The sequence below is a fragment of the Hypanus sabinus genome, chromosome 3 (assembly GCF_030144855.1).
Source record: "Hypanus sabinus isolate sHypSab1 chromosome 3, sHypSab1.hap1, whole genome shotgun sequence".
In the NCBI taxonomy this organism is placed as follows: Eukaryota; Metazoa; Chordata; class Chondrichthyes; order Myliobatiformes; family Dasyatidae; genus Hypanus; species Hypanus sabinus.
This window is the reverse complement of record NC_082708.1, coordinates 72786310-72813973: the sequence shown is the minus strand read 5'-3', so window position 1 is coordinate 72813973 and position 27664 is coordinate 72786310. Positions and strand designations below refer to the sequence as shown.

The 27664-nt window shown below is 40.7% G+C and overlaps 1 protein-coding gene across 2 annotated transcripts in view; it reads left to right on the top strand.

The window, feature by feature from the left end:
* Positions 1-27664, top strand: part of zmp:0000001236 (mastermind-like protein 2) — a 352226-nt gene that overhangs the window by 166641 nt on the left and 157921 nt on the right. Inside the window, exon 1 of one of the 2 annotated variants that reach the window (XM_059964657.1) lies at positions 19354-19371. The exons of the other annotated variant lie outside the window; for it this stretch is intronic. Coding sequence (XP_059820640.1) covers positions 19369-19371 — 3 coding nt within the window. The 5' untranslated portion in view covers positions 19354-19368. Of the gene's footprint in view, positions 1-19353; positions 19372-27664 lie in introns of those variants that run through there. 2 annotated transcript variants of the gene reach the window in all.

Genomic DNA, 27664 nt, shown 5'->3' with positions numbered 1-27664 from the left:
CTTTGTTTACTTAAGTTTTGAAGGGGTAATATTCACATTTCCCAACATCTTTCCCCTACCCTCACCATCCCCATCTAACTCAGCTCCCCATGTTTCCTTAACTTCTGTGAGTGTTATGCTAAGGCAATGTCTTAAATACTGAGATAAGCATTTTGGTGCTAGATTATATCATGAATGATAAACTTGCACTATTGTATATGAAAATCGTCACTATACTTCAAAGGGACATTGTTGATTCTAACATATTGAGATAACCTGAGGCATGAGAGACACCAATATAAATGGAAGTCTTCTTTCCTTTTTGCTTCCCTTGCACAAATGTAGAATGTAATGCTTGAACTTTTATGTGGAGCCAAAAGGGAGAAAATAGTTTTTGTTTATCTCACACATAAGTCCTGAATATGCACAATTATTGTAAAATATGGATAAAAGTATGGTATTGATGTACACAGCAGGCCTGGCGACATTTAATTGGGGACAGTTGATTACATCAAGCCAAGGCCCTTCATCAGTCCAATTCTTCCAGCTTCTTGTGTGTGGCAACAATACAACAATCTGTCAGAACAAAAATAAACATCAGAAAATAGGAACAATTTATTAATTGGTCTTTAATCACCCTCCCTACTATCATTCAATATGATAATGGATGATCTGCCCCAGGGCTCATTTCTGTAGTAGGTTCATATAGCCCTCAAATTTTCAAAGTTTCAAATTACATTTCAAAGAGTCAAAGTACTTTTATTTATCAAATAATGTATAAATTATATGACCTTTGAGATTTGTTTTCTCACAGGTAGCCACAAAGCAAGAAACCCAAAAGAACCCAATTAAAGAAAAAAAACAATAAAAATAAAAGATCATCACGCGATAAGCAAGAGAAGGAAAAAGAAAAAACACAAATCTTGCAAACAATTGAAGCAAACAACAGAACCAAAAATTGAGAAGGCTGATGAGGCTGATTTTGAAGACTCCGCCACTGGCGGAGCAGGAGGTACCTGACGTGGCTCAGAGGGTGTGCTGTTCAGTGAGGCTGATTGTGGAAGGGACTGGAGTAATGGCACATCATTGTTCAATGTCATTTTGTACCAAAATTGAGTCTGTGGTGGATCTGTTGACTAGAATCTCAATTTGCATGTCATCATGTGGCAGGCATAGAATGGAGGTGAAATTCAGAGGGCAAAATAGTAACATTCATAGACCCTCTTAATTGCTGGTGAAAGTTAATGACATTTTTACATAGACTCAAAGACCTGCATCCATGCTATACTATCTGTTCCTAATCCTGTTAAAAACACTCAGTATTGTGGTTCATATTCCAATTTGATAGATTAAAACCTGACGGCATGAACAGCGATTTCTCGACCTTCTGGTAACCACTTTCATCTTTCTCCCTGTGCATCCCCTCTTCCTTCCTGTTATTCCATACTCTACTGATCTCTCTTGTCCAATTTCCTCTTCAGCCCTTTGCCTTCCTCACCTGTCACCTCCCAGCTTCTCAAGTTATTTCCTTCCCACCCTCCCCTATCTCCTGCCTGCCTCTCTCCAGGAAGGCACATGGATTCACTTATTAACTTCCAGCTCTGCCCCATTGCCAGTCCTTTTATTCTGGCTTCTGCCACGTTCCTTTCCAGTCCTGATAGAGGGTCTAGGCCCAAAACATTGACTCTTCATTTTCATCTACAGATGCTACCTAGCCCGCTGAATTCCTTCAGCATTTTGTGTGTATTGTCCTTCCATCTTTCTTGGAGTTATTCCATGGTAGAAATCACGTCGCTATCTCTTGATGGAATTCACATTTCAGACCCTGAGAATAGCTCTTTGACCCTGGGGAGGTAGGGGCTGTGGAGGACCTTGAAGAGGGGTCTCGGCCCAAAATGTCGAATGTTTATTCATTTCCATAGACGTTGCCTGATCTGCTGAGTTTCTGCAGCGTTTTGTATGTGTGGCTGAGGAGGAACTGTGTGGTAATTTTTCCTGTAGCAAATGGCAGAGAGACCACAGTGAGATTTTTTTTACATGTACAGTACATCCACAGCACACATACACATCCTACCCTTATCTCTCCTTTCTGCATGGATTCAAAGGCCCACATCCAAGTAATGCAATCTGTTTCTAATCGCATTAATAACTGTCTTCCAGGACATTCAAGATCTGGGATCAGTAATATTCTGGCCAGTTTTTTTTCCCTCCTTCTTTGGGAAATATTCAGCAACACAGCTACAATCGGAAGCTTCATGCGCTGGGGTTAGAGTGGCTTTCCTCTATGTGAGCAGATGGATATGCTGTAATTTTATGGATTAATCAGCTAATAAAGACCATTATCTAATATTTTTCACTGTTTCTGTAGTTTGTCCTTTAATTTTCCTTGTTGAATTTACATGCAGTCAGAAAAAAAACACATACTTTTGGACTTTAGAATGGAACTGGGTGCAGAATTCTTCAAGCTAACACGACCCGAATTATAAACACAAGAGATTCTGCAGATGCTGGAATCCCAGAAAGAACACACAAAACGCTGGAGGAACGCAGCAGGTCAGGCAGCATCTATGGAGGGAAATGAAAAGTCGATGTTTTGAGCTGAGACCCTTGTTGAGGACTTGAAAGGAAAGGGAAAGGAAGCCAGAACAAGAAGACTTGGGGGGGGGGGGGTGGAGGAGGAGGAGGAGTACAAGCTGGAAGGTGATAGGTGAGGGGGACGGTAGGTGGATAGGGGAGGGTAGATGAAGTAAGAACGTGAAAGGTGATAGAAGACAAAAATTATGCACTAAAATTTCAATCGTGTTGGGTAAATCTAATGAGTCAAAAATCAGTGTCCTTTTAACGCACTATTCTTCTCGGAATTTACAAGCATCAAATCTGTTATTTTGGATTCTCAAGCCTGGGGCAACCTCATCCATTAAGTAAAACTTACTATATACTATAATTTTGGGGGGGAAAAATCTGGCTTTATGTTATTTTCTTTCACTATTCTGCTTTTGCATCATCCATACAATTAAGTAATAAGTAGGCTGAGATGTTGTCTGGGCCTGTCTGGGCCTTTCCGCTAAAGACAGCCTGGTTCACCAGGAACAGCTATGCGTTGCAAAGGTTTTGCCCCACTCGCAGCTTTACTTCCCTCTGCAAATAGAGAGATTTGTAATTACAACTGACAGCTTGCTCAACTTGTTCTAAGAACCAGTTTTTTATATTACAGTTACCTGATCTCCAATGAGACTGAAATAACTGCTCACCTCTGATTTAGATTTTGCTGTGAACTTCAGCAATTATACTGTACTTGGTTGCTGTGTTAAACCTAGCCTATTCTTTGAGTGATCAATTGCTCACGATCAGAAAGTGGTTTAAATCATGGGTTCCCAGACCTTTTACGCCATTGACCAATGCTATTAAGCAAAGGGTCCGTGGACTCCAGGTTGGGAACCCCTGGTCTAAATAGAAATAGTTTGAGGTCACTGAGAGAGTAATTGCTGTTGCTGAGTGAAGTTTTATAGATTGGCAGTTTCTTTCAGGTCCTCAATCTTTAACCTTGGTGAGATGTCGGGCTTTGAAGCCTGGATAAAACTAGTGGGGATTATTTCTTCCTTAATATTACTTACCTTTCCCAATGAACTCCATTTGGTGAAATATGAACTTAATGAACTCCAGTAGATAACAGAAATACTTGTCGGGGTGGCCGAGTGGTGTTGCTGCCTCATGACTCCAGTAACCCAGCTTCAGTCATGACCTCCACTGCTCCCTGTGTGCAGTTTGAACCTCTCCTTGTGATAGCATCTGTTTCTTCCGCGTCCTCCAGTGCCCTTCCACACTCCAAATTGCCTCTGTAAGTAGTGCAGGAGTGTGGTAGAACCTGGAGAACGTTGGTAGAATATGAGTGAATATTAAAAAAATATATAGTATAGAACTAATATAAATGGGTGTTTGATGGACAGTGTGGACTCAGTTCAAAGGATCTGTTTCTGTACTGTATGTCTCCATGACCAGATACATTAAATATGTGCATTTTTCCTGTCAGCTTCTCTGTCATTTGAATGTTAGAAATTCTGACAAGGTTCACTAAAATCTTGTCCCTTAAAGATGGTGACAGGTGCCTTCCATTCAGTAATTGCAGTAATTATTGAGGAGCTGATGCTTCCAGAGTGTGTTAGATAGAGAACTCAGAAATATTGAAAAGCAAAAACTTTGCAGATGCTAAAATCTGAAATAAACGCAGGCTTGCTAGAGATTCTCGGCTGGTCAGGTGGCATTCATGAAGAGTGAAGCAGTCCATGTTTCCATTTGATGGCCCAGCTTCAGAACAGTGGTGCAGGCACAATTTCTTGCCTAAAGAAGTTGACAGACCTCAGCCTCCTTAAGTCTAGCTCTTCAGTCAGCTGTTTATGGTAGTTTTTCCACAAACCTACAGGTTTTTATATTCCACCCTCCCATCTCCTACCTGTCAATGTTCTCACTTGTTGCACAGAAAAGACGTCGGACACCTGTTGTTTTACCTTCCATGAAAGAAGTCAGTCTACACGGTTCTTTCAAACCTATTGAACTTCTGATAAATCCACAACCAACTCCATTCTCCAACAGTCCTTCTCAGTAGCATACATTGATTGTACTGATGTGTTCTTCCGATTTTGTTTTTATTTTATTTATTGATACAGCGCAGAGTCACGCCGCTCCAGCAACCCCTGACAACCCCAGCCTAATCACGATTACAATGACCAATTAACCTAGCCAGTACATCTTTGGACTGCACAAGGAAACCAGTGCACCCAGGAAAAACACACGCATTCCATCGGGAGGATGTATAGAGGCTCCTTACAGAACGGCGCCGGAATTGAATTCCGAACTCTGGAATGCCCAGAGGTGTAATAGTCGCATTAACTGCTATGCGACTGTGGCGCCCAGTCATCTGGATTGACACACCAATTGGCAGAGTTGGTACTAAGTTATCATTATCAGCAATGTTCGCCCTAATTTGTAATGACCAGTGTGCACAAAAATCTTGTACTGTGCAATTTTTTTTGTCCAGGCAACAACTTGTGCATACAGAATTTTATATATAGAGGTATCATTTTAACAGCTAGTAGAACACTGTCAGTAAGAACTTTGATCTCCTCTGGGTTTGATAGTTTTCACTCTTGTTCATCTGCACTCTCACAAAACATGCCTAACTGGCCTATAGCTGGTAATAAAGGATTTTCTCACTGGAGCTTTTGCACACCATCCATATGTGATATGCTTGCTAAATGATGCTTTAAAAAGTCAAGTTTCCAAATATCACTCCACTTCTTCCCACTTGCAAATTCTTCAGCAACAGTACACGCAGGTAACACCAGTTTCTGTATTGTGTATAAATATTTCTCGTAACTGCACGTTCCTGACCTCTTGAGCTGTAGGTGTAGCAGTTTCTACTGTTTCTTTAAACTATTCCTCTTTAAATAAACAAGCAGTTCTTTTTGCACTTCACACCATTTGCTTCTTCGGGATTCAACAAAGTGAATCAATAATTTCTTCAGTAAAAACAGAATAAATAAGCCAGTTCTAAAATTTGCAGACAAATCATCGTAAACTCCACTTTGTCAACACCGTCCGCATCAGAAACCTTTTCTGAATACTGACGAACACACTGTACATGCACCAGCTATTTAATTTTCCATGTAGTTCAAGTAGCACTGAAAACATTGTTCAAAATTCATAAATGACATTCCAAGCAATCACCATTCATAAGTTGCCAAAAGTAACCCAATTTCACAGCAAGCTGCGCTCACTTCCTCCAATGGCATTCGACGTTTGTCTCCATATCTGGATCAAGGCTGGGAAGGTTGCTGCAGTAAAGCTGACCCTGACTAGTGGTGAACAGATTATTGATAGATGTTGGTTGATGATCATTTGAATGCATTATTGGCAATAAGGTGCTAATTTTCTGTTTCTTTGTATTTAGTTATTTCGTGGAAAGAATATATATATATATATTTTTTATCTGCTTTGCCAGGTTGATGCCCACACTGGAATTGCTCTAGTGTATTTATTTTTTCATTACAAATTCCTAAATTCACATTTATAATGATGGTTTTCTATATTACATTATAATTCCATTGCCTTCCAGTCAGACATCGCAGTACCACCTCAATGATTAGATAGTCTGTCTACATAGACATCTTTCATAATGATTGTTGATCTATATGTACTGTATATTTATAATGGTACTAAAAAGGATAGAATGTATGACTTCAAAATGGAAATTTATGTTTTCTCCAATTATTTGTCAGATAGATTGCATTTTGAATTTTCTGAAGGTTGCAATTGGCGTGGAATGGCTACACAGAACCTGGTCCCGAACAGGCAGGGGTCAGGCCAGTTCTGCTTGCTGCTCTGCAATGTTTACTCTCCTCTTCCTGTACTAAGGCTGAGGCTGTGGATCTGCTCCAGCTGCTCCGGGCTTCGTGGCTGTGGACTCACTTTTGTCCTGAATGCTGACACTTGCTTTAATTGTGTTTTTTCCCTCTCTCTGAGCATTGGGTGTTTTGTCTCTTTTTTTAATGGGTTTCTTGTTTTGTAGCTGCCTGTAAGGAGTTGAATCTCAAGTGTGTATAATGTATACATACTTTGAAAATAAATGTACTTTGAACTTTGAATTTTCTGAAGATCACATTTGGTGTGAAATGGCTACAAACATTGTCTTAGGTATTCTCATAGTGATAATAGAAATAAATTTGTTGATAATAGTGGCATGGCTCAAAGTAGGTTACATGGCATATTGTTTTATGAACAGGAATACTGTTATCAAGCACCATGCTTTGTCGCAGTTTTTAAGTGTAGTTATATCCTTTTAAAGTTACATTATCCTATGAATATGCTAATAGGTTGAGTGCAGTCAGAATGTACTTGTTATGATAAAAAAATTTGAAGCCTTTAATTGTTTAGTGAGACAGTTATAAAGAATGAGGTCAGTCAGAGTTTAATTGTTTGATACCGCTGTTTAGTGTAAGGTCAATCAGAGTTTAATTACTCTTCAGTCTACAAATGAGTATTCAAGAGACTGCAAATGCTGGAAATTGCAGCACCAAGCAACCTGCTGGAGCAACACACACAAAATGCTGGAGGAACTCAGCAGGCCAGGCAGCATCTATGGGAAAGATAAAACAGTGGACGTTTTGGGCCAAGGAGGAGTCTCTGCCAGAAATGCCGACTGTTTATTCTTTTGCATTGATGCTGCCTGACCTGCTGAGTTCCTTCAGCATTTTGTGTGTTGCTTTGGATCTCCAGCACCTACAGATTTTCTCGTGTTTGTGAAACACTGGAGGAATTCAGTGGATTGAGCAGCATCTGTGGGGTGGGGAAGAAACTCTCGATGTTTTGGGTTGAAGACCTGTGGTAGGACTTAGAGTGGAGAGGAAGGATAACCAGCACAGAGAGAAATGGCAGCAAAGGATTGGGAGGCGACTGGTGGATTTTGGAAGGGTGTAAGCAGGTAGGTAGTGCAAGGAGGTGAGCAGGGGCGGAATTGGAAGTCTGTGCCAGGTGAATGATAGACACAAAGAAATAAAAGAAATAAAATGGAGCAGGATGGGGAGAGGGGAGAGTGCAGTTAGGAGGCAGCTGCTGGAAGGAGATAAGCAGGAACATAAAGTATTACCGGAGTAGGATTTGGATAAGTAAAGGATGTGAGAATGGGAACTATTATAAGAGAAGGAAGAGGTGAAACCACATTTTTTTTGGGGGGGGGGGCTACCTATGTGTGAAATAGCTGGATGGAGCCAGGAGGGGGAATGGGATAAAGATGGGTGAAGGAGGATGAGAATGGGAGGTCTGAAGAATTGTTCTTTGGGGAGAGGCGTTCACTAAAGTATACATTTGGAAGCAATAGTCTTCTGTCAAATATAAATGCTTCTGGTTCTTGACTCCTATTACAGTAAGATATGCCTTGTTGAGGGCTTCCTTACATGAATGATAGTTAAGAATACAGGTGGAAGTGAGTTAAATGACATTGACTCAGTGTTCAGTACAATCATACCCTCGGTTCTAATCAACAACTCCAAAACCAGGGCCACTGTACGTCCCTCTACAACTGGATCCTTGACTTCCTCAACGGGGAAATCACAGTCTGTGCATATTCAGAGATAACCTCCCCCCCTCACTGACCATCTACACTGGTACACCATAGGGATGTGTGCTTAGCCCACTGCTCTGCTCTCCCTACATCCATGACTGCCTGGCTAGGCATAGATCAAATGGCATCCATAAATTTGCTGACGACGCAACTATTGCTGGCAGAATTTCAGATCATCACGATTAGGAGTGAAGTAGGACAGTTGGTTGAGTAGTGTTGCAAGAACAATGTTGAACTCAATGTCAGTAAGACCAAGAAACTGATTGTGGACTTAAGGATGGGGAAGTTGGTGAAACACACACCTGTCCTCACCAAGAGATCAGCAGTAGAAACGATGAATAGTTTCAAATTCCTGGGTGTCAACATCTCTGAAGATCTGTAGTATCCTGGGCCCAATGTATTGATACAGCTACAAAGAAGGCACGACAGTGGCTATATTTCATTAGGAGTTTGAGGAGACTATGACATGCACAGATTTCTACAGTTGTACTGTGGTGAGCATTCTAACTGGTTGCATCACCACCTGGTGCGGAGGGGCCCTGCAAAATCTGCAGGAAGTTGTAAACTCAATCAGATCCATCGTGGGCATAGCCTCCCAGCATTGAGGACACCATCGAAAGGCAATGTCTCAAAAAGGTGGCATCCATCATCCAGGACAAGGCCACTTCTCATTGCTACCATCAGGGAGGAGGCCTGAAGACACATACTCAATGTTTCAGCAACAGTTTCTTCCCCTCTGCCATCAGATTTCTGAATGAACCCATGAACGTGTCCTCACTTTTTTCCCCTCTCTCTTTGCATTACTTATTATTTTACGTATATTTACATGTACTGCTGCCGCAAAACCAACACAAAATATGCCAGTGATACTAAACCTGATTCCAAGTACTAGGGGCAGAGTGCAGATATCTTGGGGATAAGGTAAAAGCAAATGAAGGAAACACATAGTGTAAGGCTGCAGATTCAAGTTCAGAATATGAGTTTCAACCAACTGGACAACTGATCTCCCTCTCCTTCGCCGTATGTTCAGTGCTACAGGGTAGAAAAAGCCAAGTGTTCATTAGCTTTGGCTTAGTTGTTAGCTATCATTAAAAGCTTATCAGAGGGAATCGATAATTTCATCCAGGCTGATGCATCAGCCCAGTTCTGAAAGAGTTTCTCACTGTTGGATGTTCCAAATCTTAGCTAATCAGCTCTTGAGTGAAAAATCCTCCCTAACATCAAGGACATCTTCAAAAGGCAGTTCCTCAAAGAGGTGACATCCGCCATTAAGGACCCTCACTATCCAGGGCATTCTTCTCATTATTACCACCAGGGAGGAGGTATAGGAGCCTGAAAATGTAGAATGAATGATTTAGGAAGAGCTTATTTCCCTCTGCCATCAGATTTCTGAAAGGTCCATAAACCCTTAATCACTACAGCACTGTTCCCTTTTCACTCCATTTGTTTGTTTATTTAGTTAGTTAGAGTGATTTTTTTTGATATTTTGCACAGTACTGCTATCACAAAACAACAGATTTCATGCCATATGTCAATGTTTGTAATTCAGATTCCGAATCTGGCTCAGTAAAATACTTCCACACTTGTGTACGGGGTTACATGTGGACGGCCAGTGAAATCTTAGTTTCTTCTTTTTCCTTTGTCTTGACAAATTAAATTACAAGCCACATCTGCAGGTTGTGTAAATTCAATTGTATCATGTTTATTCAGTGAAAATGATTTCACTGGGAGTATGTTACTAATGTTTGCATTATATTGTCCTTGTAGTTTCTTGCCCTGAGATTATTTTTACTTATCTATACACTTAATTAACTCTTCATTAAAATACTTCAATTATTACCATATTCCAGCGACAATATGAGTGAAGAAACCTTTGTGTTATTTTGACAAAAGGTCAGTATCAGAGTTTCAAAGAGGAACATAAAACTATTACAGGAGTAAACTTTTCCAACTATTTGCAACTACTTTTAGAGGCTGTCAATTGTTGATATTGTAGAAAAAATCAGCGAGGCTTCTCAACTCCTCCACACCCGCTCACTGAAAGCTGTTTGAACAAAAAGTTAACACTAACAGAAAAAGCAGCAAGCAAGGGAAAAAAACATGGGCCTTAATGGAGTTCTTTTGAGTTTTTGAAGTCCTTGAAACTGAACAATACACTGCAGGAGCTGTTAATGTGTCGGACTTGGTTGCTGGAAATGGTGCCAAAATGATAATGTGTTTATGTTAAATTTCTTACCAGATGTCCAGTTATTTTGGAGACTCTCCAGCTTTCCAGAAGGTACATGGGATGGACTGAGTTTTGTAACTTTATTGTTAAGTTGCTGTTTGAATTTTTGAAGGATCTGAAAAAGAATGTTTAAGGATGGTTCTGAGAATATTTCATGCATGGCTACAGTTATATTTTCAACACATTCCCCTACTTCCTGAGGGCATTGAGCACTGTTCAACATGCTTGCAGTCCTTGGGTCATCTTTCCCAGTGCTTATACTGCTTTACACCTAAAGCATTTGAATCAGCAGGTATTGGCAGAAGAGGGACGTTTCAGTTAAGAGATTCCATTTATACAAATGTGCACTTACAACCAGAGCCAAGCAGTATTTCTGGAGTGGATGAACACTGCCTTGTTCTTCTCTATGGCTTGCTTCTCTACACTTACTCTGGTGGGTTGGCACGGTAACGTGGTGACACTTGCGGGATGCCCCACACAATCCTTACTTGATTTGATTTGACACAAAAGTTTCATTTCAAGATTCAATATTCATTTAATATCCAGTGCAGAAGTGTAAAGGAGAATGAAATAATTGTTAGTCTGGCTGCAATGCAGCACAAAAATCACAATAAGATAAAGGACACAATAATAGTAAAAGAAATATAAATACATAAGATATCTTAACATACATAGGTTGATTGTATGTCCATAAAGTGATGCCAGACACAGAAGTATCTGTACATAACTGATTGACAGGTAATATTAAAATACTGGTGGTTGGGGGTGTGGAGGGGTGGGTTAGTGCGTGGCCAAGTGGTTAAGGCGTCGGTCTAGTGATCTGAAGGTCGCTAGTTCGAGCCTCAGCTGAGGCAGCATGTTGTGTCCTTGAGCAAGGCACTTAACCACACATTGCTCTGTGACTATGGGTCCTAATGCCCTTGGACAACATCGGTGGCATGGAGAGGGGAGACTTGCAGCATGGGCAACTGCCACTCTTCCATACAACCCTGCCCTGTTATGGTCCGCTCTGGAGCCGGCGTTCCGGGCCTTGATCCGGTCTGCGGACTTCGAGTAAGTCTGGCAGTCACCCTGGACCTAGTTCTCTTCCTATCCCTTGCCTCTGTCGGGCAAGTCTGGCCGGACTGCCGTTGCCCGGCGGGGGACTCTGCCCCTTTCCATCCCTCGCTGCCAACGGGTTGTGCCCTGCAACCTACCCAGGTGCCCCGTGACCTTCTCAGGCCCCTGTGTTCCTGCCTGGGAGGTCTGAGCCCTGCCTAGTTATGCAGCCTGCCCAGAGGTCTCTGCCCCTTTCCATCCCTCACTGCCGATGGGTTGTGCCCTGTGACCTGCTCAGGCCCCCGTGTTCCTGCCTGGGAGGTTTGGGCCCTGCCCAGGAGTTATGCGGTCCACCCAGTGAACCCCTAGACCCTGCCTGAACTCCGGGATCCCGCCTTGCCTGAACTCTAAGACTCTCCCAGAACTCCAGAATCACCTGAATATCACGTCCCTCACGCACACCACTGTTGCCACATCTTGTCTATAGTTTAGTTGTTCTCGTCTTGCCCTTAGTATTTCAATGCCTGTGTCCTGCGCTTGGGTCCAGCCTCCTGTCCCCTTATGATATGCCCAGGCCTCAGTCATCATTGAAAATCAATGGACAGCTGAAGAAGAAGGAGCTGTTAATCAGCTTTACTGCTTGGGGAGAATAATTGCTTTTGAGACTGATGGTCCTGACATGGATGTTCCCTGATGGGAATTGAAAATACAGTCCATGAGTAGGGTGGGTGAGATCCTACATGATGTGACTGGCCCTTTTCCAGCACTTTTCTGTATAAATGTCCTTGATGACAGGGATGCATTGGGCAATTTTGACTATCCGTTGTAGATCCTTCCTGTCTGCTGCAGTGCAGTTTCTCTCCTGCACATCTGTAGAATAATGTGAGTATAGATGTGCAAAGCCTCCTCAGAAAGTAGAGGCATTAATTAGCTTTCCTGATTGTCTAGGATGTGTTCTAAGACCATGAGAGGTTGTGTGTGATGTGTTCTCTCAGGAGTTTGAAACCATCTGTTTCAATGTACTGTGCAAAAGTCTTATATATAGTAGGATTTTTATGCATTGCACTGTATTGCTGCTGAAAAAGGTCCCAAATTTCATGACGTATTTGAGTGATGATAAACCCGATTCTGATATGGGACTCTATTGTGGACCAAGAGTGGGAAGGGGGCAAGGAGAGAGGAATCATGGTTGGAAAAGGGGGCAGGGAGAGAGGAATCATGGTTGGAAAAGGGGGCAGGGAGAGGGGAGGGAACTGTAACACCAGAAAGACATTCTGTAATGATCAATAATCCAATCATTTGGAATCAAGTAACCTTGCCTGGTGTCTCAGTGCTGGGTGTGCTACCCCCCACCCCTGGCACTCCTTCTCTGCCATCTGTCCCACACTCCCTCCCATGATGTGCCACCCTCACCATTCCCAACATCCATTTTCCTGCCAGATTTACAAACTTGTTCTCCGTTCCACTTTGATGAATACTGTAGTGTGCATCAGTCTTAGACAACCAGGCTATCTATATATATATATACAGATAGCCTGGTTGTACACACACACACGACAAGCGTTAATGTTGCTTATCAGTCAGTCCTCTGCCATATGTTCATTCAGCTATGAGAATTTGTGCGTCCTCATTCCAATTTTCACAAGATTTCATGCCATGCTAGATACAATACCCATTGTGTGCTGCATGTACTAGTGTCCATAACTTGGTAGCAATTTTTTTTTGGTGTGCCATGAAGCACATTAACATACTTGTTTTTCCCTTCGGTCGAAATCACTCAGTTTAAGTTGTCGTTGTTGTTAGAGCAGGCTGATCTTTGAGGAGAGTCTTTCTGCAAATCTCCCAGTGTGCCCTGTTACCTTGTTGAAAGTTCTTAAAACTAATTATGGGTTGAGCGGACTAGCATGCATATGAAATTATGATGATTACCTTTCCTAACATCCTAAAGCATTTTATTCCAGTTTGAGTGTACACCTATAGTTATTACTCCAGTATTAATGATTAACACATTATTAAGTAGAATCTGCAGCTTGTTGAACATAGAGAGTGGGGAGAGATGCATATGGCTTGTTTTTATTGAAACAGCAAGGAAGACAAATTGCGCCCTTTCTATATTGCGATATCGTTAAAATAAACTGGTGAGTGATTTTACAATGAAAATAGTACCAGATTTGAGCACTGTGCAGTTGTTGTAGTTCGATACCTGTCACTTAGAGGACCGTGGCAAGTTATACGTTGTATTTTGGATAAATAAATGCACATAATGCCAAGATTAAATGGCGGATGAGAAGAAGGCAATTATGTGAAGTAATTGAGCTGTGTATTATCTGTGATTACTGCACAGCCTTGGTAATTACTCACTATTATGTTTTGTCAACACCTTTGAAATTTAATAGTGATTCATAGAACTGAATTACAATGTGATGTGAGACACTGTAGGAATACTTTCTGCTTAATTCAATATGCATGTGTTAATATATGGCTATTTGCAGAAAAACAGCATTTTTAGCATGACTGTTGATGACTGTAGTCTCCATGGTGTCATCAATAGCTACTGACGAGACCATGGAGGCAGTCAGCTTGTAAGTACACATTAGTACATGACAACAGATTAGACAGGTGACCAGCTTGAAATGATTGTTGGGTGATGAATGTTAGCCAGGACCAGAAGATCAAGAGTTGTTCGCCGATCCTGGCAATCCATTTGCAAATGTTTCGTCTCCATACGGGGAGACATCATCTGGCATGCTCTTAAAATGCATCTGAACAGACAGACAGGGCCTCGGTATGACATCATGCTTAAGTAAACGGAATATAGAAATCACTGCTCCTTTAGTTTGAAGATGAAGCATCAGTATTGGTAATATGCTGACATCCTAGGACAACTGACATTCCAGCTGCCTTTTTAACTGGGGTAGGAACTGATGGTGCAAGGGCTGAAGTGGTGGCAATGAAACATGCAACCTAGTCAGAATGCTGCGTTTCATTTTATAGTTTCACTTAGTGGATGGGAAAGGGAATTCTATCAGCTCCTATCCAGTATAAACCTAAGATGATTTTGCCATTTATTTCTAAAATAATAAACAAAAACAAAAATAATAAACAAAATCTTTGATTAAAGTTCAAAGTAAATTTATTATCAAAGTACGTATATGTCACCATATACAACCCTGAGATAAATTTTCCTGCGGGCATACTTAGCAAATCTGTAGAATAGTAACTATAACAGGATCAATGAAAGATCAGCCAGAGTGCAGAAGATGACAAACAGTGCAGATGCAAATATTAATAAATAGTAACAACTAATGAGAATATGAGATAACAAGGTAAAGAATCTTTAACGTGAGATCATTGGTTGTGGGAACATCTCAATCAATGGACAAGTTATCCCCTTTTGTTCAAGAGCCTTGTGGTTGAGGGGTAGTAACTGTTCCTGAGCCTGATGGTGAGAGTCCTGAGGCTCTTGTACCTCCTTTCTTAAGTGCTTCGGCAGACTTGAAGGCCTGAGTGATCCACTCTTGCTCCTGCTTTCTTGTGTTGTTTTGGTCCCTACAGGTACTATAACATCAGTAGTGCTGCTCGTGGCCTCTCAATTTTGGTAGTTAAATTCACATTCGTTGATAATTTGGTCAGAAATTCAACATGTAAATGAGATGTTTTATTTTTGGTGTTTGTGCATAATCCTTGTACTGAATCAGGCAATAGTGTAAACGCTTCATAGTCGAAGTACAGTATGCCAGTGTTGTAGCAACAAAGTAATGTGCCTTTCAAATGCAGAAAAAATAAAATTCTGGCTTCACCTCTTTGAATTACACTCCTGTGTAATTCTTCCTGAATGCACCCTGTATTAATGGACAGGGATAAATGGAGAATGACACCTATTTCTGTCCTATTGTTGATATAGAACATGTAGAACAAGGATGATTAAAGCAGGGGTTTTTCAATTTACTTAGAATATTACCCCTTTCTTGACCATCTGCACTTATCTCACTGTTGACTACACTCCTTTTTGTTGTTAAGCAACAGAAATATGGTGAAAACGTAAGCCAGGAGTCAGCCAAACAACCCCTTCGAGTTTGTACTTCTATCATCAGCCTTACCTCCACTTTCATACATGAAAAACATAACCCTTAATTCCCCAGTGTTCAAAAATTTTATCTGTCTCTGTTTTTAATATATTTAATAACTCAGTCTTCAGTGGTAGGGAATTCCACAATCATAACCGTCTGAAAGACTAAATTCTAGCTCTTCTCAGCCTTAAATGGACAACCCTATATCCAGTGACTGTGCTACCCAGTTCTATGTTGCCCCAGCAGCGGAAACATACTCATGTTGTATCCTGTCAAGCCCCCTCAGAGTCTTCGTTCTTGACGGGTAAAAGCCTCAGTTTTCTAAACAGACTACAATAAACTCAATCCAATCAATCTTTCCTCAGAATGTAACCTCAGAAATTAACCTAGTGAACCTTATTTGCACTACATTAACACTAGGTTAGTATATTCTTAATTACAGATAGCTAAACTGCATGCTCTTCCCAGGTACAGTCTCACCAGTTCACCTTCCTTGGTACGTGATCCTCCTTGTAATGGAAAACATTTCCTTTGCCTTTGTAATTACCTGCTTCACCTGCATGCTAATTTGTTGTTTCATGTATAAATAAGTATACCCAGATCTCTCTGTAATAATCAGACTCAAATGATCAGAATCACGTTTGATATCTCTGGTATTTATGTACATATAAAATAGTTAATTAAATAAGTAGTGCAAATTAAAAAAAAGTAGAGAGGTAGTTTTCATGGGTTCACTGTCCAATCAGAAATGGGATGGCAGAGGGGAAGAAGCTGTTCCTGAATTGTTGAGTGTGTGCCTTCAGGTTCCTGTACCTCCTTCCTGATGGGGGTCCTTAATAATAGATGCTGCCTTTTTGAGGCATCACTCCTAGAAGATACCCTGGATACTTTAGAGGCTAGTGCCTATGGTGGAGCTGACCTGCTAGTCTGTGTTTCAAGTTTAATTGTCACTCAGCCATACATGAATACCAATGAATACAGCCGAATGAGACAGTGTCACTATGGGGTCAAGGTGCTAAAACACATTAGCAACAGTCACATACAAGAACGCATTCACGGAATCAAAGAGTCTCAATGCTCCCACGATACCGCAGCTTGATGCCCAATCCTCTCACACGTCAACAAACCCATATAGAATATCAGTAAAATACAGCAACGCAGAATATGCATGCATAAAGGCCTCTGAGATCGTCTCTCGACCCTGGCCCCAACGCCCTCAAGGCAACGCTATGGCTTTGAGGCCCACTCCTCACATATACAGGCATATTTAGAATATTAGTAATAACACAATCTGAGAAATATATATGTGTAAATGTTTCTACCACAGTAGGTAACCCTGTGTTACCACTTTACACACTTCTTGGTTTTTTTTTGCTCATTTACATCCCTTTACAGACTATGAAGTTCTTAACTACAAATGATTACTTGGATTCCATATCTTCCCATCTTTTGCCCAGTGCATTTGTTATATGTTATTGTTGTGGATCAAAGAAAATGATTTGTTTCTGGCTTAGTTGGTGTCTTTTAGCTGTCAAAGAAATATGAGGCCCAATATTCATAAATTAAAATACTAGGTACAACAACTGCATTTAAAAGATATCTGTATAAGTGTATGGATAGAAAAGGTTTAGAGGGGTATGGACCAAACATAGCCAGATGGTACTAGCGTGAGTGGGCACTTTGGTTGGCATGGACAAGTTGGGCTGAGGGGCTTTTTACCATGCTGTGTAACTAAGGAGGAAACACTGTACATTATATACACTAAAAAAAAGTGCAATCTTCCGTACACGGGAAACAAGAGTATCTCACGCACACTGTTGTGGTGTTCTTTAACTCAAAAATAAATCTAGTCCTTCAGCCACACAATGTTTATAATTCTCCTCATACTTAAGATCCTTGCATTATTTTTTAAACTTCCTATCTACCTCCCTGATAACAATTTAGACCATCTTCCCCCACCCTTTATTCTTTTTGCTTTCCTCTCTTTTCCCCACAATGTGTTTGAACTGTGAAGGGGCGAGGAAATTTGAGAAAATAGCAAACAATAATGAAGAGAGATCTCATCAAAGGTTGATGTTTCAGCAACGTAATCAAAGCAAATAGGAAGCAGACATGGAGGAGGAGATAGAAGCAGGATCAGTATGAGGGAGAAGGGCAGGGGAATAATTGATAAAGAGACAAAATGAGATATGGATTACAAGCCAGCCAGAGTATGAAAAAGCTTAGGTTTTTTTGTTGAATCAAGCTCTAGGACATTTTAAAAGTCCTCTAGATTGGATAGTCTGGATCAGATTTATTGCTGAGAATGACTGGTAGCACCACTGAGCATCTAAGCGTAGCAGTATATTCGAGGGGGACCAAAGCATGTCACAAGAGATTCTGCAAATACTGGAAACCTTGAACAACACACACAAAATGCTGGAGGAACTCAACAGGTCAGGCAGCATCTATGGAGGGGAATGAACAACTGATGTTTTGGGCCAAGATTCTTCATCAGGGCTGGGTCTCCAGACCTGAAAGTTCCTCCAGCATTTTGTGAATATGGACCAAAACATGTGACCATGTTGGACATCTGACCAAGTGTATCTACAGATAAATTCAGGCCAGTTTACCTGCTGCAAGGTTTCTGGCCCAGACACACAATTGTTACCGACTCAGGCAAGCAAACGGGTCAGCAAGAAACTTCACTGCTGATTCTGTATCCTGACATTGCCTTTGAAAGGTGCCATTCCCATTTGGAGTGCTCCTAAGGGTGGGGGGGGGGGTGCCTTGGAAGGCTGCATTTGTTGGGGGGAGTTGGGGGCTTGTTTCGGTGGAATGCTGGGAGTAATACTTGTCTTTTAAACACAGGAAGTGTCAGTATGCAACACGGTTTTGTGCTTTACCTTAGCTACACTCCGTGTGTTCGGAACCACACCAGCGGTGGAGGTTGCCTTTGTAGATATGCAAAAGTTACCGATAATCACGGTTACAGAGTCCTTCACAGCTGTTACTTACACCCGTGAAGATACGGGTACTACATCACTTCAGCTGGACATTAAATCTTGCATTTGTGTCTGAATCTGGCATCATCTACAAACAGATTTACAAGTCAATGTAGTGGTTTGAGAAAGTACCAATGACAATTACCTACCAGTGAGCAGCTGCACTGACACAGGCTTCCAGTAAAACAGCAACAGTAAGATTGTAATAAAATCAAAGATGAGAGCTGTGTTTCTGGATCTCAGCTGTTCTTAAGTTTACATATTGGCTCAGTAATTGGTTTTTATTTTTAAGCAGTATTAGTCAGTTTTGGTAGGGACTAATGCAAAGGGAGATCTGTGTCTCTGAGTGCCTGCTTATTGGAGATTTGTGCAGCAGGAATGAAATCTCTTTAGTATCTTTGCTGAAATGCTCATGGCATTGACATACGTATCTCAAGCTTGTATTAGACAGACTCATACTTAAAGATTATATCCCTAACTGTCAGTTTAAAGATATCTTCAAGTCACTTGAAGCGTGAAGTCATTGGCAGCAACTAAAACTGTTAAAGGGCCTATAAAGCAGTACAGCAAAAACAGCAAATGGGGCTCCTCATTGTATTTGGTAATGTTTTAATATAAGCCAGATGTTTCCACTGTTGCTTGTAGTTTTTCATTTTTCAAGTTTTGCATAAACTGTTTCTTTAAAATCCCTTTTTGTGCTGTCATTTCATAAGGCTTTTCTTTGAGTGTTACTTTTTGCACAGTGAACCAGAAGCATTTGGCTTGATTTTCTTCTCAGCAACAAGAGCATTCATTTACATAGCTGCTTTAATATAGCAAAATGGCTCAAGTCTTCTCATGCAGACTCACACACTGAAGTCTTGGCAAAGCTAAGGGTGAATACTGCCTCATTGCCAAGACTAACGTCTCCCCAAAGTGACTTCAAATGGAACTGAACTTTGGGAGTGCAAAGCAATGGTGAGTCAATAATATGTTGTTTGTTTGACTCTCTCAGCAAAAAGCAAATCCAGGTGCAAACCTGCGAAAGAATCAGGTTTAATATCACCAGCATATGCTGTGAAATTGTTAACTTTGCAGCAGCAATACAGTACATCATAACAGAGAAAAAACTGTGAATTGCAGTAAGTATATGTGTGTATATATGTATTAAAAAGTTAACATTAAATACATAGTGCAAAAATGGAAATTAAAAGAAGTAGTGAGGTAGTATTCATAGGGTCAATGTTCATTCAGAGATCGGATGGCAGAGGGGAAGAAGCAGTTCCCGAATCATTGAGTGTGTCCCTTTAGGATCCTGTGCCTCCTTCTTGATGGTAACAATGAAAACAGGGCATGACCTGGGTAATGGGGGTTCTTAACGATGGATTCTGCCTTTTTGAGGCATCGTTCCTTGAAGATGTCCCAGATACTTCGGAAGCTTGTGCCCATTGTAGAGCTGACTAAGCTAAAGAGACTTCCATTATCCAAAGATGCACAACGTGGTCTAAAGCTACCATTGTCTGTCATTGAGATGGTTCCCCACTTTTTAAAGATGTAAAGTTCTTTCAGTTAGTCCTGACGAAGGGTCTCAGCCCTAAATGTTGACTGTACTTCTTCCTATAGATGCTGCCTGGCCTGCTGCGTTCCACTGGCATTTTGTGTGTGTTGGATGTATAAGTTTATCCAGGTTTCTTGCATGAACGATTAAAGAACTTTAATATCAGCCCTTTGATTTTAATTTTGAGCCCAGCATTCAGGAGGAAGTTAATTCTAGTTTCTGTAAAGTAGGTAAAAAGTCAATGCAATTGAAAATCAGGCAAGTCTATAACAGATGACCAAACAATGCTGCCAGTTTTCTGCCTTGCAGACATTGAATATTCTCCCTGTATACTCTGTGCTGAGCACTGTTCCAGCTGCTCAGATTTGATGTATGAAAGCTTGTGTTGAGTATTATTAGGCTACAAGAACACACTTGATTTTAATTGCCTCCATATCCAATATCTACATTCACTTACTTTCCATCAGGGTTTTGTAGAATAACAGTTAAGAACATGAACCTGGGTTGAGTTCTGCTTCACTAATTCACGGAGATAATGATTAATTGTACCCTTTCTGTTGTTGGCCTGCCGAAGTTGAGCAAACTCTGTCAAATGAGTTGAACCTGGAGCCATTCTGGTGTGTGGTATTGAGTACGAAAACAATTAATACAAAAAACAATCAGCCGCTAAACCATCAGGATAGGCAAGATACACTGGATTAGATATCGGCATATTTCTTCTGGCACTAAATACAAATGCAGTCCATTTTTTTGTTAGTTTCTTTGTGCAGGGAGAGGGGGATTTGGAGGCCGATGTTCTTTTTGCGTTTCCTGTTGGGGGGTGGGGAGGGTGTTAGGGGTCAACCTTCTTGTTGTGTTTCACTTGGGGGAGGGGGCTTTGAGGATTGATGATCATGTAGCTGTACTTTTTTTTTCTTGTTTTCATGGCTGTCTGGAGAAGAAGCATCTCGGAGTTGTACATTGATGATAAATGAACCTCTGAATTTTGAAGTCCTGGAAATTTTTGTCAATAGCTAAGTAGCAAAAGAACCAGGAGGAATTGATGGATATGTGAGGGAGAATATGTTACATGATTACAGGGAGAAGGTGAATGAAACTGATAGGATTGCTTTGCTAGAAATTGCTATGAACCTAGTGGATTGAATGGCCTCCTTTGCTGTACTAAGTAGGTAAACATGAGCATAATGTGAAATAAGATTTGAAAATCTAGTTATAGCTGCATTTGATACTGCCACACACATTCAATACTAACTCTCAAATAGAAAAGGCCAGGCTTGAGCCGTGTCTGTAGTTTAAACATGCCATGCTGAATTTTTAAAGTGGATGTACTGTAATGTTTGGGACACCATTCTTTGTAAGATAATTTAATTGAAGCATGCGGCTATTCCATTGGTTAAAAGGGGCACTGGTGCTGTTCTACTGGAACAGTCTGCTTTCCTGACTCACCAGTCAAATTTCCCAAATAAATTCATGTTATCAATTTATGGCTGTTTATGGAATCATGCTCAAAGAACTCTGTCTTTTGATGCTGTGAAGAGCAAATGTTGGGCTCCTTCGCGTCTCACTGACTGAGAGAATAGCTGTAGTAGGGTACAGTGAGGAAGTCACTCTCTGTTAGGTCTAAGCAGAGGACACTCACAGTTAACATTAATCTTCAGAATGAAAAGTATTTCATTTCCCGGCACTGTAATCCTACATTTTGGGCTGCTCAAGAAAATTGCATAAATAAACTTAATTTGTGCAGTTTTCTAGACTCAATTTCAAATTCTCCAACTCTAGGTGATTTGACCTTTCTTTTTCTCTGTGTCTAGGCTGTTTTTTGTTTGGTTTCTTTTGTCCTGTTAGTATCCCTACCTGCTGGCCATATCCAATGTTCTGGTATTAGCAATACATAAGGTGTTGTTTAGGAGACGCATGGTGTGTTGGCATTCGTCAACCGTGGGATTGAGTTCAAGGGCCATGAGGTAATGTTACAGCTATATGGGACCTTGTTCAGTCCCCACTTGGAGCACTGTATTCAGTTCTGGTCACCTCACTACAGGAAGGATGTGGATACTATAGAGAGAGTACAGAGGAAATTTACAGGATGTTGCCTGGATTGGAGGGTGTACCTTATGAGGGTAGGTTGAGTGAACTCGGCCTTTTCTCCTTGGAGCAACAGAGTATGAGCGGTAACCTGATAGAGGTGTACAAGATGATGAGAGGCATTGATCAAATGGATAGTCAGTGGCTTTTTCCCAGGGCTGAAATGGCTAACACGAGGGGCCAGAGTTTTAAGGTTCTTGGAAATAGGTACCAAGGGGAGGTCAGGGGTAAGTTTTCACACAATGAATGCACTGCTGGCAATGGTGTTGGAAGTGGATACAATAGGGTCTTTTAAGAGTCTTTCAGATAGGTATATGGAGCTTCGAAAAAATAGAGGGCTATGTGCTAGGGAAATTCTAGACAGTCTCTGGAGTAAGCTGCATGATCGGCAGAACGTTGTGGGCTGAAGGGCCTGTATTGTGCTGTAAATTTCTAAGTTCTATGTTTTATAACACAGAAGAAGCATTATCTTACTTAATCTGCTATTAACTATTTTGGTCTCATCCCATAATAATCCTTTTGTTCTGTCCATCTCTCTGCTACTGAAGCTCAACTTATTTCCTCTCTTTCCCAGTTCTGAGGAAGGATCTCAGACTTGCAGCGGTAATAGTTCCTCTTTACACAAATGTTGTCTGAATTGCTGAGTGTTGCCAGCATTTACCGTTTTAATTTCAGCTTTCTAACCTCTGAAGTTTTCTTTTGATTTTGAAGTTGAAATAGTTTTGACTACAATTGAAGTTCAGCTTTTGTTGGCAACAAAATGGACCTTGCATCGTGAGTCATTTCTTCATGCAGGATTCCTACTCAGAACCCATGAACATTTTTGTAATAAAGCATAATTTTGGATCTTGGAAACTTTTAGCCATTAAATGGCTTGAAGAGTTTCCCCACATCTTTCCATTTCTAAAATAAGTAACATCGTCAGCAATATTCAGTGTTTAGTGATAAATAGTAGATATTTAAGGATGTACTGATCGAACAAATAAGAGAGGTTTTTTCACAAACAAAAGAAAATCTGCAGATGCTGGAAATCCAAGCAACACACACAAAATCCTGGAGGAACTCAGCAGACCAGGCAGCATCTATGGAAAAGGAAGAGTACAGTTGAAGTTTCGGACTGAGACTGGTCGACAGGACTGAAGAAGAAAAATGAGGAGTCAAGAGTTGGAAGGTGGGGGGAGGGGAGGAAGAAACATAAGGTGATAGGTGAAACCGGGAGTGGGGGGGGGGGGTGGGGAAGGTTAGTGGTGAAGTAAAGAGCTAGGAAATTGATTGGTGAATGAGTTACAGGGCTGGAGAAGGTGGAATCTAATAGGAGAGAGTTTTTTTTTCCCGACACTTAAGCCCTGAGACACATTTATTTTTGTTTGTGTTGCTGTTTGGCAGCTCATTTGTCCAATAAGGCAAATCAGTTGGTTCAGTTTTTCCCATATCATAACATTTAGGAGTGAACTGAATATGAGGATATTGCTGTTACCTATCGTGAGAACTTAACACTAGCAGGATGATATTAAAGACACATCTCTTCCTTTGTTGTTATTCTGCCAAGCAGTTTGGATAGCTGCCCTCCAAGAATGGATTTTGGGACAGTAGAGTCTGTTTCCTGCACCACAGCGTTACACCTTGCTATGCTTAAAAAAGAACGAGAACTCTGAAGAATCAGTGATTCTGTGCAGTAGATTTAAATTTTTTAATTGTGTTTAATGCATTTTGCTGGTCCACTTGTTCCTTGGCTGTCTGCATATCTTCTGAGGTGGTGCTCAATAAGGTTCATTATAGCAGATGGGAAGCATAGCTCCAGTTCTAAATCAAGTCACGACGTGAGTGAATTTAAGACTGGAAAGATATCACGTATTATAAATTCTCAGTTTAGTGTAGGTCATTAGTTTTCTTTTACTCTGTGCTGCACAGTGAATCCAGAAGACAATGTTCATGTACACTTGGCTCTCCTGCGAACAGCTATAACTTCCCTGGAAGTACTCAAACAGATGTCATCTATATGCAGAGTTTACGGCATCAAGGAAAGCAGCATGTTATCACCATATGGCTTCAAAAAATCCCTTTCAGGCCATATGGTGATAACTTACTGTCTTCCTTGTGCTGATTTACCTTTCTGCTTTACAGAAATTAGTGAGTGGAACTTGGGCTGTTGGGCGAGGTATTAGGGGGCTGTTGTGCCTGTGCCCATGGTAACAACAGCCATTGACATTATTCATTGATTCATTCAGTGCTGACGAAAATGCTCACAGAGAGGAGCAGAGGATTCCTTTGTGGCATTATTAATCAAGTGAGCTGAATAGACATGTAAGCTACACCCCCCCCCCCCCCCGCCCCCAAATGTAGCAAAATAACATTGTACCTTCTTTAACAGTATTGTGTATTTTACAGTAATAATTCTGATACCATTACCCTCTGGTGTAAAAAAAAATCACAAATAACATATCTGGTGAAAATAGAAGAGTTATATGTTGCTTTTGTGTACTTGTTCCTAGGAAAGCTGTAAGAATTTGGAATTATTGTCTTTAAGCTGCTTTCTCTAGTTGATGGACGCTTCTTAGATTTTGCGATGTTAGGAGCCATTGGGGTGTTAGAAGTTAATTGATATGAAACTATAATGTATATCAGCTAGACCAGGGAAAGACAAATAATTTTACTTATTTTTAACAAGTCTCCTACTTTGTGAATACACATTCCCAAACATGTCTGTGGCATTTGAACCCTGTCTGACTAAACTATTAGTAAAGGCCTCTGAATTAATAGTCTGGAGACAAATGCTATTATGTGTAACTAGTTACTGAAAGTAAGTTGAGCCTTCGCTGAACTTTTCTTTACTCTGTAGTTCAATACTATTTAGCACTGATCATCAAATCAATTGCCTATGCCATTGCATTCTGCTTTACAAACAGTAGAATATCCAGAGATTTGCAGGAAATGGTTAGTCTCATAATCTGGAGTTATAAATGCTGCAATTCAGTGTAGCTGCAAAGCTACCATTGTTAACTGACGGTGTTATTAAATTTCATTTTAAGTAGTGTAATTTTGATAACAATTCTGCAGCAAACCATGATTATGTATTTTGATAGCTACAAATTGCAGAAATATATTTTACATGGATTTTTCAAGTCAATGAAGTAGATGTGAGATTACAAAAGATATCAATGACTGTGGTTGATGTTGTGTGGGCCTGTTCCTTTACTGGAATCCTCACAACCACTTTCAGGTACTGCAGTTTTTAAATGCTGAACTCTTTGAGCAAAACTGTAAAGAAAAAGAGAAGAACAAAGCAGTTGTAAATGCGGATCATGTCATGGTCTACTCCCTTGTTGGGTGTGAGGAAGTTGGGGTTAGAGTGTCCGTATGTGATGATAAAAACATCATGATTACCAGCTTTTACACATCCCTGAATTTCTGTATGTTGTTGAGGAATAGTGCTGGAGAAAGGTCAAATATTTACAGATTACCAGTCAATGGAAGGCAGAGGCTTCCACTTGCTGATTTGAGCTGCCACCACCAATCACTTCCATTTATAGTCTTTAATGCTTTAAAAATATCCCGCTGTTTCACAGAATCATTATCAAATACAAAATGGGAAACTCCCGTAAAGGACATGGCAAAGTCTCTGTTTTTTTTCATGGGGCTTCCTCTTGAGTTTCCTGAAGGATCTGTGCAAGCCAGTAGAGATACTGTCCAGGGTCTGTTCATATAAAATAACCACTTCAGGAAGGCACCTCAGGACATTAGTCACTACTTTCAGGAAGCCAGGGAGGAAGGTTGCAAAAACAGAGAAAAATCAACCAATTGTTCTCCATGATGATTCATTTTTCAACATAATGGTGTCGAGCTGTTGCATTGTCTCATTCTCATCTCTGACAGAAAACAAGCATTGTTGATGGTTTTCAGGTTGTCCCTGCTGAGCTACTATTGCTATAGAGAGGTAGCCATTTATAATAGAAAAGCATTAAGATTTCAGATTGGTATTTACAATCACTGCTGATTTAACTGAAAATAAGTTATTCCTATCCTTTTTGCCCATTGTAAATGTTAGTTGAGACAGTGTACTGCAGACTGTTAACAGGATCTGGTTTAGCTAGCAACATTTTGCACACACATGTAAATCACATAGGCTCAACATTTTGAGAGTACACATTAGATTAGATGCTTTTTGCCAAGATCCGATTCCATATGTTACAGAATATTGACTGTTCTCATTTCTCTTATTGGCAATGTTTCTGAAGACTGTAAATTGTGACACAGCTGTGCATTGCTTGAAGGTTATGAACTTCCTGGAGCTGAAAAAAACAAACTCTCTGTTGGAGAAAGAAGGAAAATGGCAGAGGGAATCAGCACTACCTGCTTCATGTACTCTTAATCAATGGGAACATTCGCATTTGGCGCAGATGATTGCACTGAGAAACTTAAAAAAGAGGTATAATGTACTTAACTGGAAATTTAAACTGGTGACTCCACATTTCTATTCAGTTTCTTAGAATGAACAGTTCTGAGATTGTTCCCAAGTCAGTGGATGTAGTAGCACAGAAGAGGCCGATCTGCTTACCTAGTCTGGGCTAGCTCTTTCAAAAGCAATCTTGATGGTCCCATTCCCAGCTCCTTGTGAAAAATTTTTGCAGCTGTTTCCAGAACTCTGTAAGTCCTGTTTCAAATCTTATGTAGTTTGCTGTGTCAAAAATTTACTTCCCTATATCATCTCTTGTTCCTGGAGTCTGTGCATTCTGGTTATCGAGCCTTTGGTCATGGATTTTCCAATTTCAAATTGTGATTAGTAATTAACATGATTCTAGATAGTAGGTGGAAGATTCTATCATATTTGTTTGTACATGCCCGAAAGAGGCAAGGATAATAGCAATTGATGTGAAATGAGTACTTGATACCGCTCTTGACTGTTGCTTTTTAAGGGACAATTATTGACCTTGTTGGAGGCCCAAGACAGGAATGTCAGAGGTCTCTCATCACAGGCAGTCCAGCAGGTACATCCTTGATACCCTCAGTGGAATTTGATTAACCAGCCAGGTGGCGTAATGACATAGCTGGTAGAGACTTTGCCTCATGTGCCAGGTTCAATCCTGACCCTGGGTGCTGTTTGTCTAAATTGGAGGTTAACAGTCATCATCACTCAGTGGACTGAAAGGTCTGTGTCTTTGCTATATCTTTTTCTGACATAGTGTTGTTTTTGAACAATAAGGAACAGTGAAACCTGAAACCAGTGAAACCAGTGCCATCCTCCTTTGACTGATCAGCTCCCTTTTGTACTAATTATAAAAGGCAGGACCAGTACACGATCTGTTATTCTTGTGCACAGTGCACAATGCTTAAAATAAGTGACTGCATCATTCATTTCCTTTGTCTGTTGTCTCTGCTCAGAACCTAACACTCTCAGTTATTTGAGTGGATTTCATCTTTTGGTTCCCTTGAGGGCTTCTTGTACCTTTCTCAGCTTTTGAAGTGGTACGTCATTGGTAAATGTCGAAGTGGATTTGCAGATATAACAGGGCCTGGCTTAGACTAATTTCACCATTGCCCAGGAAGACCAAAGTTAGATACGATTACTGCAGTCTTGAAGACTGTTGGATTTGTTGAATCTTCCGTCATTCCAGTGTAGTTGACACTTTC